This window comes from Hyperolius riggenbachi, chromosome 12 (assembly GCF_040937935.1).
Source record: "Hyperolius riggenbachi isolate aHypRig1 chromosome 12, aHypRig1.pri, whole genome shotgun sequence".
Lineage (NCBI taxonomy): Eukaryota > Metazoa > Chordata > Amphibia > Anura > Hyperoliidae > Hyperolius > Hyperolius riggenbachi.
This window is the reverse complement of record NC_090657.1, coordinates 89,148,782-89,162,662: the sequence shown is the minus strand read 5'-3', so window position 1 is coordinate 89,162,662 and position 13,881 is coordinate 89,148,782. Positions and strand designations below refer to the sequence as shown.

Genomic DNA, 13,881 nt, shown 5'->3' with positions numbered 1-13,881 from the left:
TTTGTCTATTACAGGAAACACACCTTCAGGGTAGTCACATTCTCACGGCTAAGAAACCCTGGATCGCAGCTCATTATCATGCTACCTACTCCTCCTATTCTAGGGGGGGGTGTATTCTCATTAACAAAAACCTGATATATGAGATCCTTGAGGTTAAGACGGATCCCCATGGCAGATTTGTGATACTGCATGCTAACTTGAATAGAACTGAGTATGTTATTGTAAGCATATACCTTCCTCCTCCAGCCGACTCTACTGTCCTTTATGATCTTATGCCGTTTATTGCCAAATACCCTTCAGCTAAAGTGATTCTGGCTGGAGACTTTAATCTCACCATGCAGCTCTCTGATAGAACCTCTACAGGGAGTAGACACTCGCCTGACGTCTGCAATTGGGCAGATGCTTTCATGCTAACTGACGCCTGGAGGTGGAAACACCCAACGGCGCAAGGGTTCACATGCCAATCATCCTCACACCAAACCATGTCCAGACTGGACTACTTTTTTGTGTCCCAGGATGTTCTCCCATTGCTGGGGGATATTGACCGCCTTCCCTGGGCAATTTCGGATCATGCTCCTCTTATGCTGTCTCTGGCTACAGGGGACGCGAGGTCCCTCATCACATGGAGAATATCCTCATACTGGATTCATGATGAGCAGGTGGGGGGAGAAATAAGCAAAGCCTGGTCAGAATACTGGCATATAAATAGAGATACTTGCTCAAAAGATGTAGTCTGGGACGCCTCTAAGGCATATATTAGGGGTGCCTACAGGTCATCCATTAAAAAGGTCAGGGATACTCGCAAAGTCTCACTCACGCAAGCAATCGATCACGCTAAAACTAAGGAATTGGCATTTACTGGCTGTCCGTCCCAGGAAGGCTTTAAACAGTGGAAGTCGGCTCAGGGAAAGGTTAATTTAATGGAAGTGGACCTGACTAGGAAGTATCTTCTTAGGCAGACTCACGGTATATTAGAACAGGGGAATCACTGTGGCAGTCTACTGGCGTGGTTAGCTAGAGACCAGATGGCTAAAACCAGCATACCACTAGTTGTGGATAATGCAGGTGTGACCCATACTACGCCCCCTGATATCAATAATACGTTCAGAGAATATTACATGGACCTGTACTCCTCCAGAGCCCACTACACTCTGCGTGAGCTTATGGAATATCTTGGGGGGGGGTCCCTCTCCCACGACTGGAAGCGGAACAAAAAAAACTCCTAGACGGGGATATTACAGAAGACGAGGTTGAAATGGCCATCGCTAGCATGCAAACAGGTAAAACACCTGGACTAGATGGTATTCCTGCGGAATACTATAAGATGTACAAGGAAGAAATAAACTCAACGCTTGCCACACTCTTCAATTCCATGCAGAACGGCTGCCCACTGCCGGACTCCATGAAAACCGCCCTTATAGTGGTGATTCCCAAGAAAGATAAAGATCTTACCCGATGTGCCTCCTATCGACCAATCTCCCTACTTAATGTAGACATAAAAATATTGGCCAAAGTCCTAGCCAGGAGGCTGGTCCAGGTGATTGAAACACTTATTCACCCAGATCAGACGGGTTTTATGCCTGCCAGGGGTACAGACATCAATCTGAGAAGACTGCACACCCACCTATCTCTGCCAAGAGACGGTTCTGGGAATAGAGTCATCGCCACGCTGGACGCCGAAAAGGCGTTTGACTCGGCTGAGTGGCCATACCTCTGGGAGGCTCTCCACCTGTATGAAATAGAAGAAAAGTTCATTAAATGGGTGAGGCTGCTGTACGATTCTCCAGCTGCTAGAATCAAAACTAACAATACAATTTCTGATCCATTCCCACTTCGTAGGGGTACCCGCCAGGGGTGCCCCCTGTCACCTCTCTTATTTGCGCTCGCAATCGAGCCAGCAGCCATCCAAATCCGTCTAGCGGAGGGGGTGGTGGGGCTTAGAGTGGGGAGATTGGTCGAGAAGGTGGCACTTTACGCGGATGACATGCTTTTATTTCTCAACGATGCGGACTCATCCTTAACAGCAGCGTTGCAAATTCTTAATCTCTTCGGGGTCTACTCCGGAATCCGTATCAACTGGGATAAGTCCCTTCTATTTCCCATAGACAAAGAAATTGCCTCCCAACCCCCTCATCCTCTGCTCAGTTGGGTATCCAGCTTTAAATACCTAGGCATTATTATAGATGGGAATCTCAGCAACTATATTACACTTAATGTCCAACCAGTCCTAGATCACTACTCTCGCAAGGCCCAGGCCTGGAAAACTCTTCCGCTCTCGGTCGTGGGACGGGTCAACCTCCTCAAGATGTTGTTCTTGCCAAGATTCAATTATGTGTTTAGGCAGTCCCCTGTCTGGATCCCATTGTCTTTCTTCCATAGGATAGACCGAGTCACCTCTAGCTTCATATGGGGTGAGGGTGCTCCACGTCTCTCGCTCTCCACCCTGCAGCTCCCCCTCGATCGTGGAGGTCTTGCCCTCCCCAACCTCAGGAAGTATTTCTTGGCCTCCCTCCTGGTAACCATCCGCTGCTGGTTTTCCCAGGATGAACGCAACACGGCAGTGGTACTGGAGGCTGCAGTTATGGGATCCTATGAGGCCCTAACAAATCTCCCCTTCATCTCCCCTTCAGAGGGACCAACAAATACTCTCTGATCACAGCCCCCACGAAAACTACTATCAGAGCCTGGGAGGCTGCTAGGGCCGGGCGGCGGGGTCCGGGCACCCTCTCCCCGTACACCCCTCTTTGGGGCAACCCTCACCTTCCCCACTTAACCTCTATTCCAGACCCACAGGCCTGGGCGAGCAACGGAATCAAGCAAATAACGCATCTTGTTCCATCAGGTACCCTGCTCACATTCGCCCAACTTAAATCTAAATTTGGCCTACCAAATAATATGCTTTTCCGATATTTTCAGGTCCGACCTGCTTGGCAACAGCAGTTTCCTGGCCGCTGGACCTGGGAATCAGACTGTATAGAGGGCCCTCTCATAAGGCAACAGTTAGACAGACCCCTATCCGAACTGTACTCCAGGCTAATCCCTCAATCTATACCCAGGCTGGTTAAAGCGAGAGAGAAGTGGGAGGTGGATGTGGGTCCCCTTGAAGACGGTGAATGGGAGGAGGTCCTATCTAGTATGGTGGGAGTTACAATATCAGCTACTGATAAATTTTTACACCTTAAATTGGTTTACAGAATATACCGTACTCCCATTCAAATGCATGCAATCTTCCCGGAGAAGTCTGAATTATGCCCTAAATGCCAGAGGGAAGAGGGAGATTTCTTCCATATGATATGGTCCTGTGAAAAACTGCAAACATATTGGTGTATGGTAGCTAAAACTATAACGGAAGTTATGGGAGAGAGGATTGTGACGGATCCCAAGTCCCTTCTCCTGGGTCTTTACACTGACGCCACTCTATCCAACCACCAGATTACACTGGTCAAGATCCTCTGTTTGTATGCCCGGCGGGAGCTTTTCTTCAAATGGTTCTCTGACCAACCTCCTACTAAGAATGCATGGTTCAAAAGAATAAATAAAGCTATGATCTGGTATAAACTTACTTACCTCAACAGGAAATGTCCCCTGAAATTTGATAAAATCTGGCTCCAATGGTCTGAGTACATGTCTTCCCACACACCTGATACTGTGGTTTAACATATGATTATCGCCTAACGTTGGGGTCAACCCCATGGCTTCCTCATAATCTCCTCTTGGCGGCATGATGCACTAGGGAGAGGGTAGGGGGAGGGTGGGGTAGGGTGGTGGTGGGGTGGGGGGGGAGTTGTTCTGGTGTTCTCACCAGTGTTGTATCTTTTTATGTGCTTAAAATCAATAAAATTTGACTGTTAAAAAAAAAGAACCTCACATTCTGCATGATGTTGAATTTAAGTGAGTCTGAAGCAACTTTAAAGTCATTGGGATTAAATTAAAAAAAACAAAAAAAACAGCCAGATATTTGCCTAAGGAGAGTGAAGGCTCTGGGTCCTATAGAGCCTTCCCTCTCCTCTCTGGGGCCCTCTGTGCAGAGCTAACTTCCCCATTTGAATCCCCTGCTGTGGGGGACTTCGGAAGACCTTGGGAGCCGAGTCCTCCCGAAGACAGGCAGTTCCATACTGCGCATGCGTGAGTGGGCGAGAGAAGGATGCTCGTGCGTGCGCAGTGTGGAGCGGCCCATCCTCGGGAGCACTCGGGCTCCCGAAGATTCCAAAGCCTCCCTTCAGTGGCTTACACAGCAGTATTTGACCAAATTGGTTGAATACTGCTGCGGGGTAGCCATCGCTGCAACGGGGACCAAGAGAGGAGCAGGAAGGCTTAATAGGACCCAGAGCCTTCCCTCTCCTTAGGTAAGTATCTGGGTTTTTGTTTGCTTAAAACAGGTTCCCAATTACTTTAAAAATGAAAAACAGATACTCCTCTAAGGAGAGGGGAAGGTTCTGGGTCCTACAGAGCCGTCCCATTTTCCTTCTGGTCTCCTTGTTCCTCCCACAGGCTCTGTTTGAATCTCCGGCTGTGGTAGACTTTGGCAGTCTTCGGAAGTGCTCGGGCTCCCGAAGACCGGCGGCTCTGTACCACACAGGCGTGAGTGCTCGAGAGAAGGCGCTCGCATGTGTGCGCAGTACGCACCCAGTCTTTGGAAGCCCAAGTACTGCCGAAGCCAGCCCAACCTGGATGAGAGCAGTCCAAAACTGGACGGTCATAGACTGCTAATGTGGGAACCTGTGGAGGAACACGGGGACCAGGAGTAGAACAGGAAAGCTCTATACGACCCAGAGCCTTCCCTCTCCTTTGGTGTGGGTATCTGTTTTTTATTTTTAAAATTGCTTCAGACTCCCTTTAAGATTTTAAAGTGCAAGAAAAATATGGAAAGAGAGCATCCACTTAACTAGATGGATAAAAGTCCGATTTTTATTGTAAAAACATCAAAACTGGACAGCAAGCATATAACTATATGCCTGCTGTCTGCCTGCTGTCCATTTTTGATGTTTTTACAATAAAAATTGGACTTTTATCCATCTAGTTGAGCGACGACTCCTTCCACATTTGATTGGCCTGGCTGTGCTTGGTCCTGCTCCTGATGGTCACGGTGGGGTGGTGAGCGTTTTCTTCTTATGTGCAAGAAAAATAGCACCAACATAGCCATAAATAAATGAGTAGATTACACAAATCTTCTTGCCTCTTACGCGATTACAGCCAAGTGCAGCTCAGGTTTACGTTATCTCTCTCTCTCTCCCCCCACAGTCTCTCCAATCTCTCTCCTCTTTTTCTCTACACTCTCCCTTTCTTCTCTCTCTCTTCACTCTCTTTGGCATGACCAGGGTACATGCAGGTATTGCCATAGCAAAGAGAAATGGGGAACTTGACAGGGTTAACTCTTATTAGCATCTCATTGACCATCCATAATCACTGGCAATATGTCCGAGAAAGGAGGGAATGGTTATTGTACGGAGAGAGTCTGCTAGCCAGAGCTGTGCAGTCGGTACAAAAATCATCCGACTCAGACTCCTCAGTTTATGAAACCACTGACTCCGACTGCAGATATCCAAAATGGGTCCGACTCTGACTCCTCGACTCTGACACCACAGCCCTGCTGCTAGCTGTTGATAAACTCAGTCTGAATTGGTGAATGATGGACCACAAACATACTTGTGACTAGTGCAGGTGATACCCAGAGAAGACATTTTAAGATAATACCAATACACATTAAAGGGTAACCTCTGGGTCAAACCAAGCAGATATGCAAAAAAATAATCTGATTATCATTAAAAATGATCTGCAAAACATGGCTCGCTATGGAGGTTGTCATTACAGATGGATTCTGAAAACTAGTACTGTCACTGCCTGCTACTGTCTCCCTCTCTTTACCCCTTTGTCTGCACTCTGTGGCTCCTGTGCGTACCCAAGTGCTGCATATGATGTCATTGTGCGTTTCATGTAAGGAAGCAGTCTAGCATACCTGGTTGCTCCTTTACTTCTGCCCCATCCTCTGAATTAATCTAATGGCAGGGAGTGTGAGGTGCATGGGAGGAGCAACCGAACCTCACGCTTCATTTGGGTGGAGAAGTGTTGGGGGACTAAGTGTAAAAATCCTATAAAAATGACACACAGAACCCAATGTAGTGTAGTAAGTACTGGAAGGTGGTTTATATAAGGTGTACAAGTAATATATACTCACAGACCATGATTACCTCCAAGGCAACCACTGTGTAGGCAGGTGGGGAGACTGTCATGACCCCTCTCAGGATTAAGAAGTCGCTCTCTGTAGACAGGAAAAAGGGGGGATCCCCCTCCAGGAAGGGTGGATACAAAACCAGGAACAAGAACAGAGGCGCCAGAAGAATAAAAACAGGCTTTAAAATTGCTTGGGATGTAGTGGTGGACTTACCTCCTATAAGCAGACACTAGAAACGGTCAATTAATGAAACAAAACAGTTTATTGGCATACTCCACAGAAGGTTGCAAACTTTTGTGGAATATGCCAATAAGTTATTTTGTTTCATTAATTGACAGTTTCTAGTGTCTGCTTATAGGAGGTAAGTCCACCACTACCTCCCACGCAATTTTAACAATTTTAAAGCCTGTTTTTATTCTTCTGGCGCCTCTGTCCTTGTTCCTGGTAAATGTAAAAATCGACTCGAGTAAACCAGAAGAGGACAGAGGAGCCTAAAATAAAAAAAATTATTTGGCCACGTTGCATTAAAACCACGGCCATATATTATATAATTTAGGCTCTTGTCTCCACTACTATCCAATCGTGTAGTGACTAGCACTCGTGACTTGCAGCGGTGGGTCCTTTTTAAGAGGAACCAAAAGTGCTGAATCTCTTGGCAGTGGTTGCTTCCATGTGTGGTGAGAGATATTGTTAGATTTCTCCTGACTTATTCACAAATCAGGAAGACAGAATGAAAGGAGAACCAACTTTGGCTTGTAGCCGATTTCAGTTCCTACTTTCCCATTTCAGAAGAACTTTACATGAAACGTGAAAATTAGATCCCATTTATTCCATGTTAATTGACCCATGTTTTTGTTGTGTATTATTCCAGGTTCCGAGCTTCTCTCTATCCTTGCCCAGAGACCCCACAGGAGCGCAAAGAAATGGCAGCTGGAGTAAACACAAGGATTGATGATCTGCAAATGGTAAGGCTTCAGAGCACACCTAAATTATTAAAACATTTCGTGATTAGCTACATAATTATAAGTAACCTAAAGGGAAAACAGTGTGGCATAATTCTTCTTTTTTCCGGAGACTGGAGATATAGTAATTGATGGTAATTGTGGAATTGATGGTAAAGGGAGCTGAGCTTCCCTATTGGTCAAGAAGCTTAAAACCTCAAAAGTGATGGACTGCATTCTGACACCTTAAAGCTTTGTATGGTTTTTGAGCAATGTCACCCAGTAGGGATCAGGACTTTATGCCCTGATGTACAGACCTATTGCTAGCCAAGGCACTGAGGGAATCGGAGGTTGTTGTAAACATGCGGCCCTGACCATCGTAGGGATATGCTAACTCGAGGGCGGAAGTCCTCACAACTTTTGGCACAGCCTAAATGTATTTTTGGAACTGAATCAGAAAAGGTGTGGTTCATGAAGTAGAACACGTTTCTCCATTTCTCAGTCCACCCTAAACCCTGGCATGGATATGGCCCTTGAGGACTAGAGTTTGACACCTGTGCTCTAGTGTGTGTACAGGGTTTTAGCTCCAGTAGTATTTTATTCTCCTAGGTATAGCTCCAGAATAAAAATAATTTTGTCATGCAGTTTTAACTGGAGCAAACCTCCTAATTGTGTACTTTCTAAAACTACGCTTTGTTTATATTTCACAAGTTCACTTTAAGGCTAATGTAAAGACTACCTCCAGTTTAAAAAGACAGCATCTGCCATGCTAGGTCTTAATGCTGAAGGATTGGGGAGAGGGGGGTTTGAGGGTCTTCTGGATAATTACTTACCTGATCCAACATATATGGGACACCGTTGGCACTCTTCAGAAATGCCGTCGCGGCCATGTTTCAGAAGCTCTTCGGAAACCTCTGCCTACGTTGTTGCAGCTCGCTACATTGTTGCAGTTCTGCTGCCCAGCTTGGGGTGGTTTGCAGCAACGCATTGACACAGCCTTGCATTAATAATGGTGGGCCTACTCACAGGGTGACCATTGGGCCAGCTTTAGACCTTTCATCAGTGTACTTGTTATCTAGTACACTGCTGAAAGGTCTAAAGTTGTCCAGTCGACATTATTCAGCCTACATGGGGACTACAAGAACCAGCAGGGATCTACATGGTTTGTTATACAGTTCCTATCTGTACACCTTGAACTTGTATAGCAGGAACAGATAGGAATTGTAAAATAAACCATATAGATCCCTGCTAGTTCTTGTAGTTCCACGCAAGCTGAATAATGTGAACTGGCCAACTTTAGACCTTTCAGCAGTGTACTAGTTATGATGAAACCTGAGGCCCCCTAGTAGTGCCCGGTTGGCCCATCCAACACATTAAGAGCTACAATTACAGGCAGCAGCAGCAGCATGGGTGACGGTACGTCTTGCTGCTGATGATTCTGCTGGTGGAGTCCAGGGCTAGTCTGGAGGAGGTTCTGGCTGTGCACTGCAAAGTCTGCTCGGTGCAGTACACCCTGGGTCACACTTGGGTAGCTACACACATGTGACCTCACAATCACATGGTGCCACTGTGGAGAGGCCTAGAGGAGTGGAGATGGAGATGGTTTTGCAGGGGGCTGGGCTATACCTACTGGCAACTACACAAGGGGAGGTGGCATAGAATAATGGTAGGTTAGCGCTACCCACTAGCAGAGCTGCACCCAAGTGGCTAAGAGCCTCATACGGCTGTAGAGCTGTACACTCTGACCCCTGCCTTAAACTATTGAGTTCAAAACACATTGTAAAGAATCTAAATTGATTGTTGGAATGTTTGATTCCATTAAGTTTTTAACGTGTCTGTTAGATAAAATGATTGCACTGGATCTAAAACATTTCTCAGTTCAGTTTTGCCAAGATTTGATCTTTTTATTGTGTTGAGCGTGCTCTTTCGAATGATCACAATTAAGAAGTGCACGACTAGGATCAGTTTAGCAGTGTTGACCTCAGAAATAATGGTTTCTGTGGCTTCTCATAGCAAGTTATAGTAAGTCTCCAGTTGTAATATGAATTTTGAAAATTCACAATTCCTGTTATTGGTATTGTATCAAAGTCTGCTTCAATCTGATAACTGAACATTGATTATGACTGCAAGTGGGGCTTTAGGATGTACAAATCTTTAGCATACAGCAGACAATATTGTCTCCTTAAAACCAAAGATATTTTCATGTCCGAAAAGCAAGACACAGAAAAGAACAGAACAGAGCCATGCAAATAATCCCTCTGTGCCTTTGTAAACCATGTGCTAAGGACTATGAGTTTATAGTACACTTTTAGCATTTAAATTTAGGAAATCATTGAATCCAGTTTGAACACAGTTATTTCAGGCTGTTTTCATCAGTGCAAGTGACTCATAGTTACATAGTTAAATAGTTATTTGGGTTTTAAAAAGACATACGTCCATCGAGTTCAACCAGAGAACAAAGTACAACACTTGCCTGCTCCCTCACATATCCCTGTTGATCCAGAGGAAGGCGAAAAACCCTTACAAGGCATGGTCCAATTAGCCCCAAAAGGGAAAGAAATTCCTTCCCGACTCCAGATGGCAATCTGATAAAATCCCTGGATCAACATCATTAGGCATTACCTAGTAATTGTAGCCATGGATGTCTTTCAACGCAAGGAAAGCATCTAAGCCCCCTTTAAATGCAGGTATAGAGTTTGCCATAATGACTTCCTGTGGCAATGCATTCCACATCTTAATCACTCTTACTGTAAAGAACCCTTTCCTAAATAAATGGCTAAAACATTTTTCCTCCATGCGCAGATCATGTCCTCTAGTCCCTTGAGAAGGCCTAGAGACAAAAAGCTCATCCGCCAAGCTTTTATATTGCCCTCTGATGTATTTATACATGTTAATTAGATCCCCTCTAAGGCGTCTTATCTCTAGACTAAATAAACCCAGTTTGTCTAACCTTTCTTGGTAAGTGAGACGTTCCATCCCACGTAGCAATTTTGTTGCTCGTCTCTGCACCTGCTCTAAAACTGCAATATCTTTCCTGTAATGTGGTGCCCAGAACTGAATTCTATATTCCAGATGTGGCCTTACTAGAGAGTTAAACAGGGGCAATATTATGTTAGCATCTCGAATTTTTTGTTTCCCTTTTAATGCATCCCAAAATTTTGTTAGCTTTAGCTGCAGCGGCTTGGCGTTGAGACAGTCAGGGGAGGACTGGGACCTTTTGGCCTGGGGGGAAAACACAAACTAGAGGCCCGTTTTCACGGCAGCCCCAGCCCAAATGACATCACACATGTGTCCCACGTGCTATATACCGATAGTCACGTGGGAAATACAGCAAGGACACTAGAGGAACAGCGTGATAGGTAAAGTATAAATGCACTGGCTCCGGGGGGCACATAATACATTTTGAGTTACAACGGTTAGGGTTTCTATCACTTACACAAGTCCTGCAAGCAGCCCTTCTGGAGTCTAGGGACTGTCTGCAAGCAGCCCTTCTGGAGTCTAGGGACTGTCAAAAACTTTTCAACCTAGACAATATCTTATGTAGCTGTGCACATGCAGTTAACAATGGTGAGAGACCAGACAGATTTTTTTTTTCCCACGGACCCTGCAGGCAAGCCTCTGCTCTGTTTTATGCTGTGTATACTTACTAGCTTGCCCGTCCTGCAATTGCTCTGTAATTGGGCATTTATTTCCCTCATTCAGCCTAGTGTTTCACATTGCCTTATACAAAACCTGAATTCACCAGGCACAGTGCCAGCCCTAAATCACTAAATGAGAGGCAGCCTGGGGGGAAATCTCCCCCCGTCCCCCCTGGCCAGTCCTCCCCTGCGTTGAGTGCGATTTATTTAACTTGTTGTCGATGAGTACTCCTAAGTCCTTCTCCAAGTTTGATATCCCCAACTGCATCCCATTTATTTTGTATGGTGCTAGACCATTGGTACGACCAAAATGCATGACTTTACATTTTTCAACATTGAATTTTATCTGCCATTTATGTGCCCATATAGCCATCCTATCCAGATCCTGTTGCAATATGTCCCTATCTTCCTGAGAGTTGATGATTCTGCACAATTTTGTATCATCTGCAAAAATAGCAACATTGCTTACTACTGAATTAACTAGGTCATTAATAAATAAATTGAAGAGCAGTGGACCCAGTACAGACCCCTGTGGGACCCCACTGCTAACAGTCTCCCATTTTGAGTATAATCCATTGACCACAACTCTTTGTTTTCTGTCCATTAGTCAGTTCCCTATCCATGCACACAGACTCTTCCCCAGTCCTTGCATCCTCAACTTTTGCACCAGACTTTTGTGGGGAACAGTGTCGAAGGCCTTTGCAAAGTCCAAGTTTATCACATCTACAGCATTCCCAATATCCCCATATGAACTTGTAAGTGTAGCGCTATAATGTTTTAATATGCAAGTTTAGAGCTTGTTGGAGAAGTAATTCAGAGACTCAGTGGTGTAGCTAAGGAGCTAATACTGCGGTTGAGGGAGGGCCCTCTGGCCCAAGGGCCCTGGTATGGTTGCAACGTCTGCACCCCCTATTGCTACGCTACTGCAGAGAGCCTGGTTTGAATTTTTTTTTATAAGGAGGCCACCACTTTGCTGTAGTAAATTGGGCATAATTTCAGAATTTGTTTATTCTTCTCCTAAATACTTTGGTTTCCTCCCAGATCCTTTAAAAACATTGGTAAATTAATAGTTAATTGGTCACCCCCATCACAAATGCCCATATTTGATATAATTTATGATACGGACATTGAACTATGACTATGGCAGAGATTAGGTTGTTAGCTCCTCTGAGGGACAATTACGGTCATTGCTGTGTCCAGTAAAGTGCTGCAGAAGATATTGGTACTATAAATACTGAATGATCATTTATTAGAAGCATTTGATAAACTTAATCTTGGTGCCTTCACTTTTTTTAAGGTCCTTAATCAAACAGAAGACCATCGTCAACGTGTTCTCCAGGCTGCTGCTAAAACCATCAGGGTATGGTTCATCAAAGTGCGAAAGATGAAGGCCATCTACCATACACTGAACCTCTGCAACATTGATGTAACCCAGAAGTGTCTGATTGCAGAAGTCTGGTGTCCAGTGGCTGATCTGGATTCCATCCAGTTTGCTCTTAGGAGAGGAACAGTAAGTAATGTGAATCTTTGCTTCAGCTATCTCTATTTCCAAGCATATAAATGGTGTGTTTTCTCCACAGCTTAATAAATGAGAACTAATGACTTATTTTATAGAAAAAGTTCTTGCTAATAATATTTATAAATCAAAAGTTATTTAACATGATTCATGCTTTTTTCAGGAACATAGTGGATCAACTGTTCCTTCCATCCTCAATAGGATGCAGACAAACCAGACCCCTCCAACATACAACAAGACCAACAAGTTCACATATGGCTTCCAAAACCTTGTAGATGCCTACGGCATTGGCAGTTATAGGGAAATCAACCCAGGTGATTGTACTGCCATTAAAAATTGCCTATTATTGTGGAACAGGAGTATTCAGGTCATACTTACTGTTATCACCTTCCTTTCCAGCTCCATACACGATTATCACATTCCCATTCTTATTTGCTGTAATGTTCGGTGATTTTGGCCATGGCTTATTGATGACACTATTTGCAGTATGGATGGTCCTTAGGGAGAGCCGTATTCTGTCCCAGAAGTCTGACAACGAGGTAAGATCGCTGTAATCACCATCACTGATTTTCTAGTAACGAGGACAAAATACAGGAAATTTTATTGACAGTGAAGTTGAAAGGATATCTTAAGCTTCAGGTACATTATACCTTCTTTTGCAGGTAGTTCATTTTGTTATCCAGTAAGCCAGAAAGTTGTGTAATGCAAAGCACGGATTTAGTAAAGTGGATGCCGCATTGTCTGCACCCAGGGGGTAATTTTGGTGCAGGTGGTGCCCGATAGGTTGAGTAGATGGCAAAAATAACAATGTAGGGGGTTTTTATCGGTGAAGGTGCCTGATATTGGCAGAGATTGGTGTGGGACGAGGAGATTAGGTTAGTGTTAGGAATCAGTATAGGGAGGGTTAGTGGTAAATATCGGTGGATATTGTTTGTGTGGGTGGGTGTCCGTTGCTTTTGGGCACCATTAGAGGGAGGGTTAATGGTAATTATTGGCGGATATTGTGGGGAGGGGTATTTTTTAGTTGTAGGCATCAATAGAGGGAGGGCTTGTGTGAGAAGATGGTTAGGTTAAGCGATAGTAAAATATTGGTAGAAATTACTGTATATTGTTATCCGCTGTGGCTGCTCTGCACCCCAGAACCGGGCTCCCTTACCCCCTGGGGTTGCAAGGGCTATTGTTATGCTCCTCCTAGTATGCTGCAGTTCAGTTCCCTTCGTGTCAATTGATTGGGGGCACCATACATTGCATAGCAATGTTTGCTGTAACATTTTGCTATAAATCACAAAAGGAGGGGGGAGGGACTTTTTTTTCGATAGTTCTCCCAAAATGATGAGTTATAGTATTTCCTTAGAGTGTATGGTTCAAGCAATATTTTGGGAAAAATGTATATATCCACCAACATGGATTGTAATCAATAACCGATCCCGATCGATAGTCTGTAGTCTATATCAGAGCATTAGCACAAATGAAAAAGACTATGTGATTCCAAAACCGTTTAAAACCGGGTATTGTGGTATACTTTGATGCTTGTTGCACTTTTGAACTATTGCTGATCGTTGAGTTTTCTCTACAATACTGTGAGAGTAGATGGTCGTACTCTACAACTTTGCA

General features: G+C 44.6%; 1 protein-coding gene across 7 annotated transcripts in view; it reads left to right on the top strand.

The window, feature by feature from the left end:
- ATP6V0A1 (ATPase H+ transporting V0 subunit a1) overlaps positions 1-13,881 on the top strand; it is a 184,540-nt gene that overhangs the window by 98,364 nt on the left and 72,295 nt on the right. For all 7 annotated transcript variants that reach the window (XM_068263441.1, XM_068263440.1, XM_068263437.1 and 4 more), the window contains exons 9-12: positions 7,044-7,137; positions 12,049-12,261; positions 12,431-12,581; positions 12,667-12,806. In XM_068263441.1, the coding sequence (XP_068119542.1) occupies positions 7,044-7,137; positions 12,049-12,261; positions 12,431-12,581; positions 12,667-12,806 (598 nt within the window). The remainder of the gene's footprint in view (positions 1-7,043; positions 7,138-12,048; positions 12,262-12,430; positions 12,582-12,666; positions 12,807-13,881) is intronic.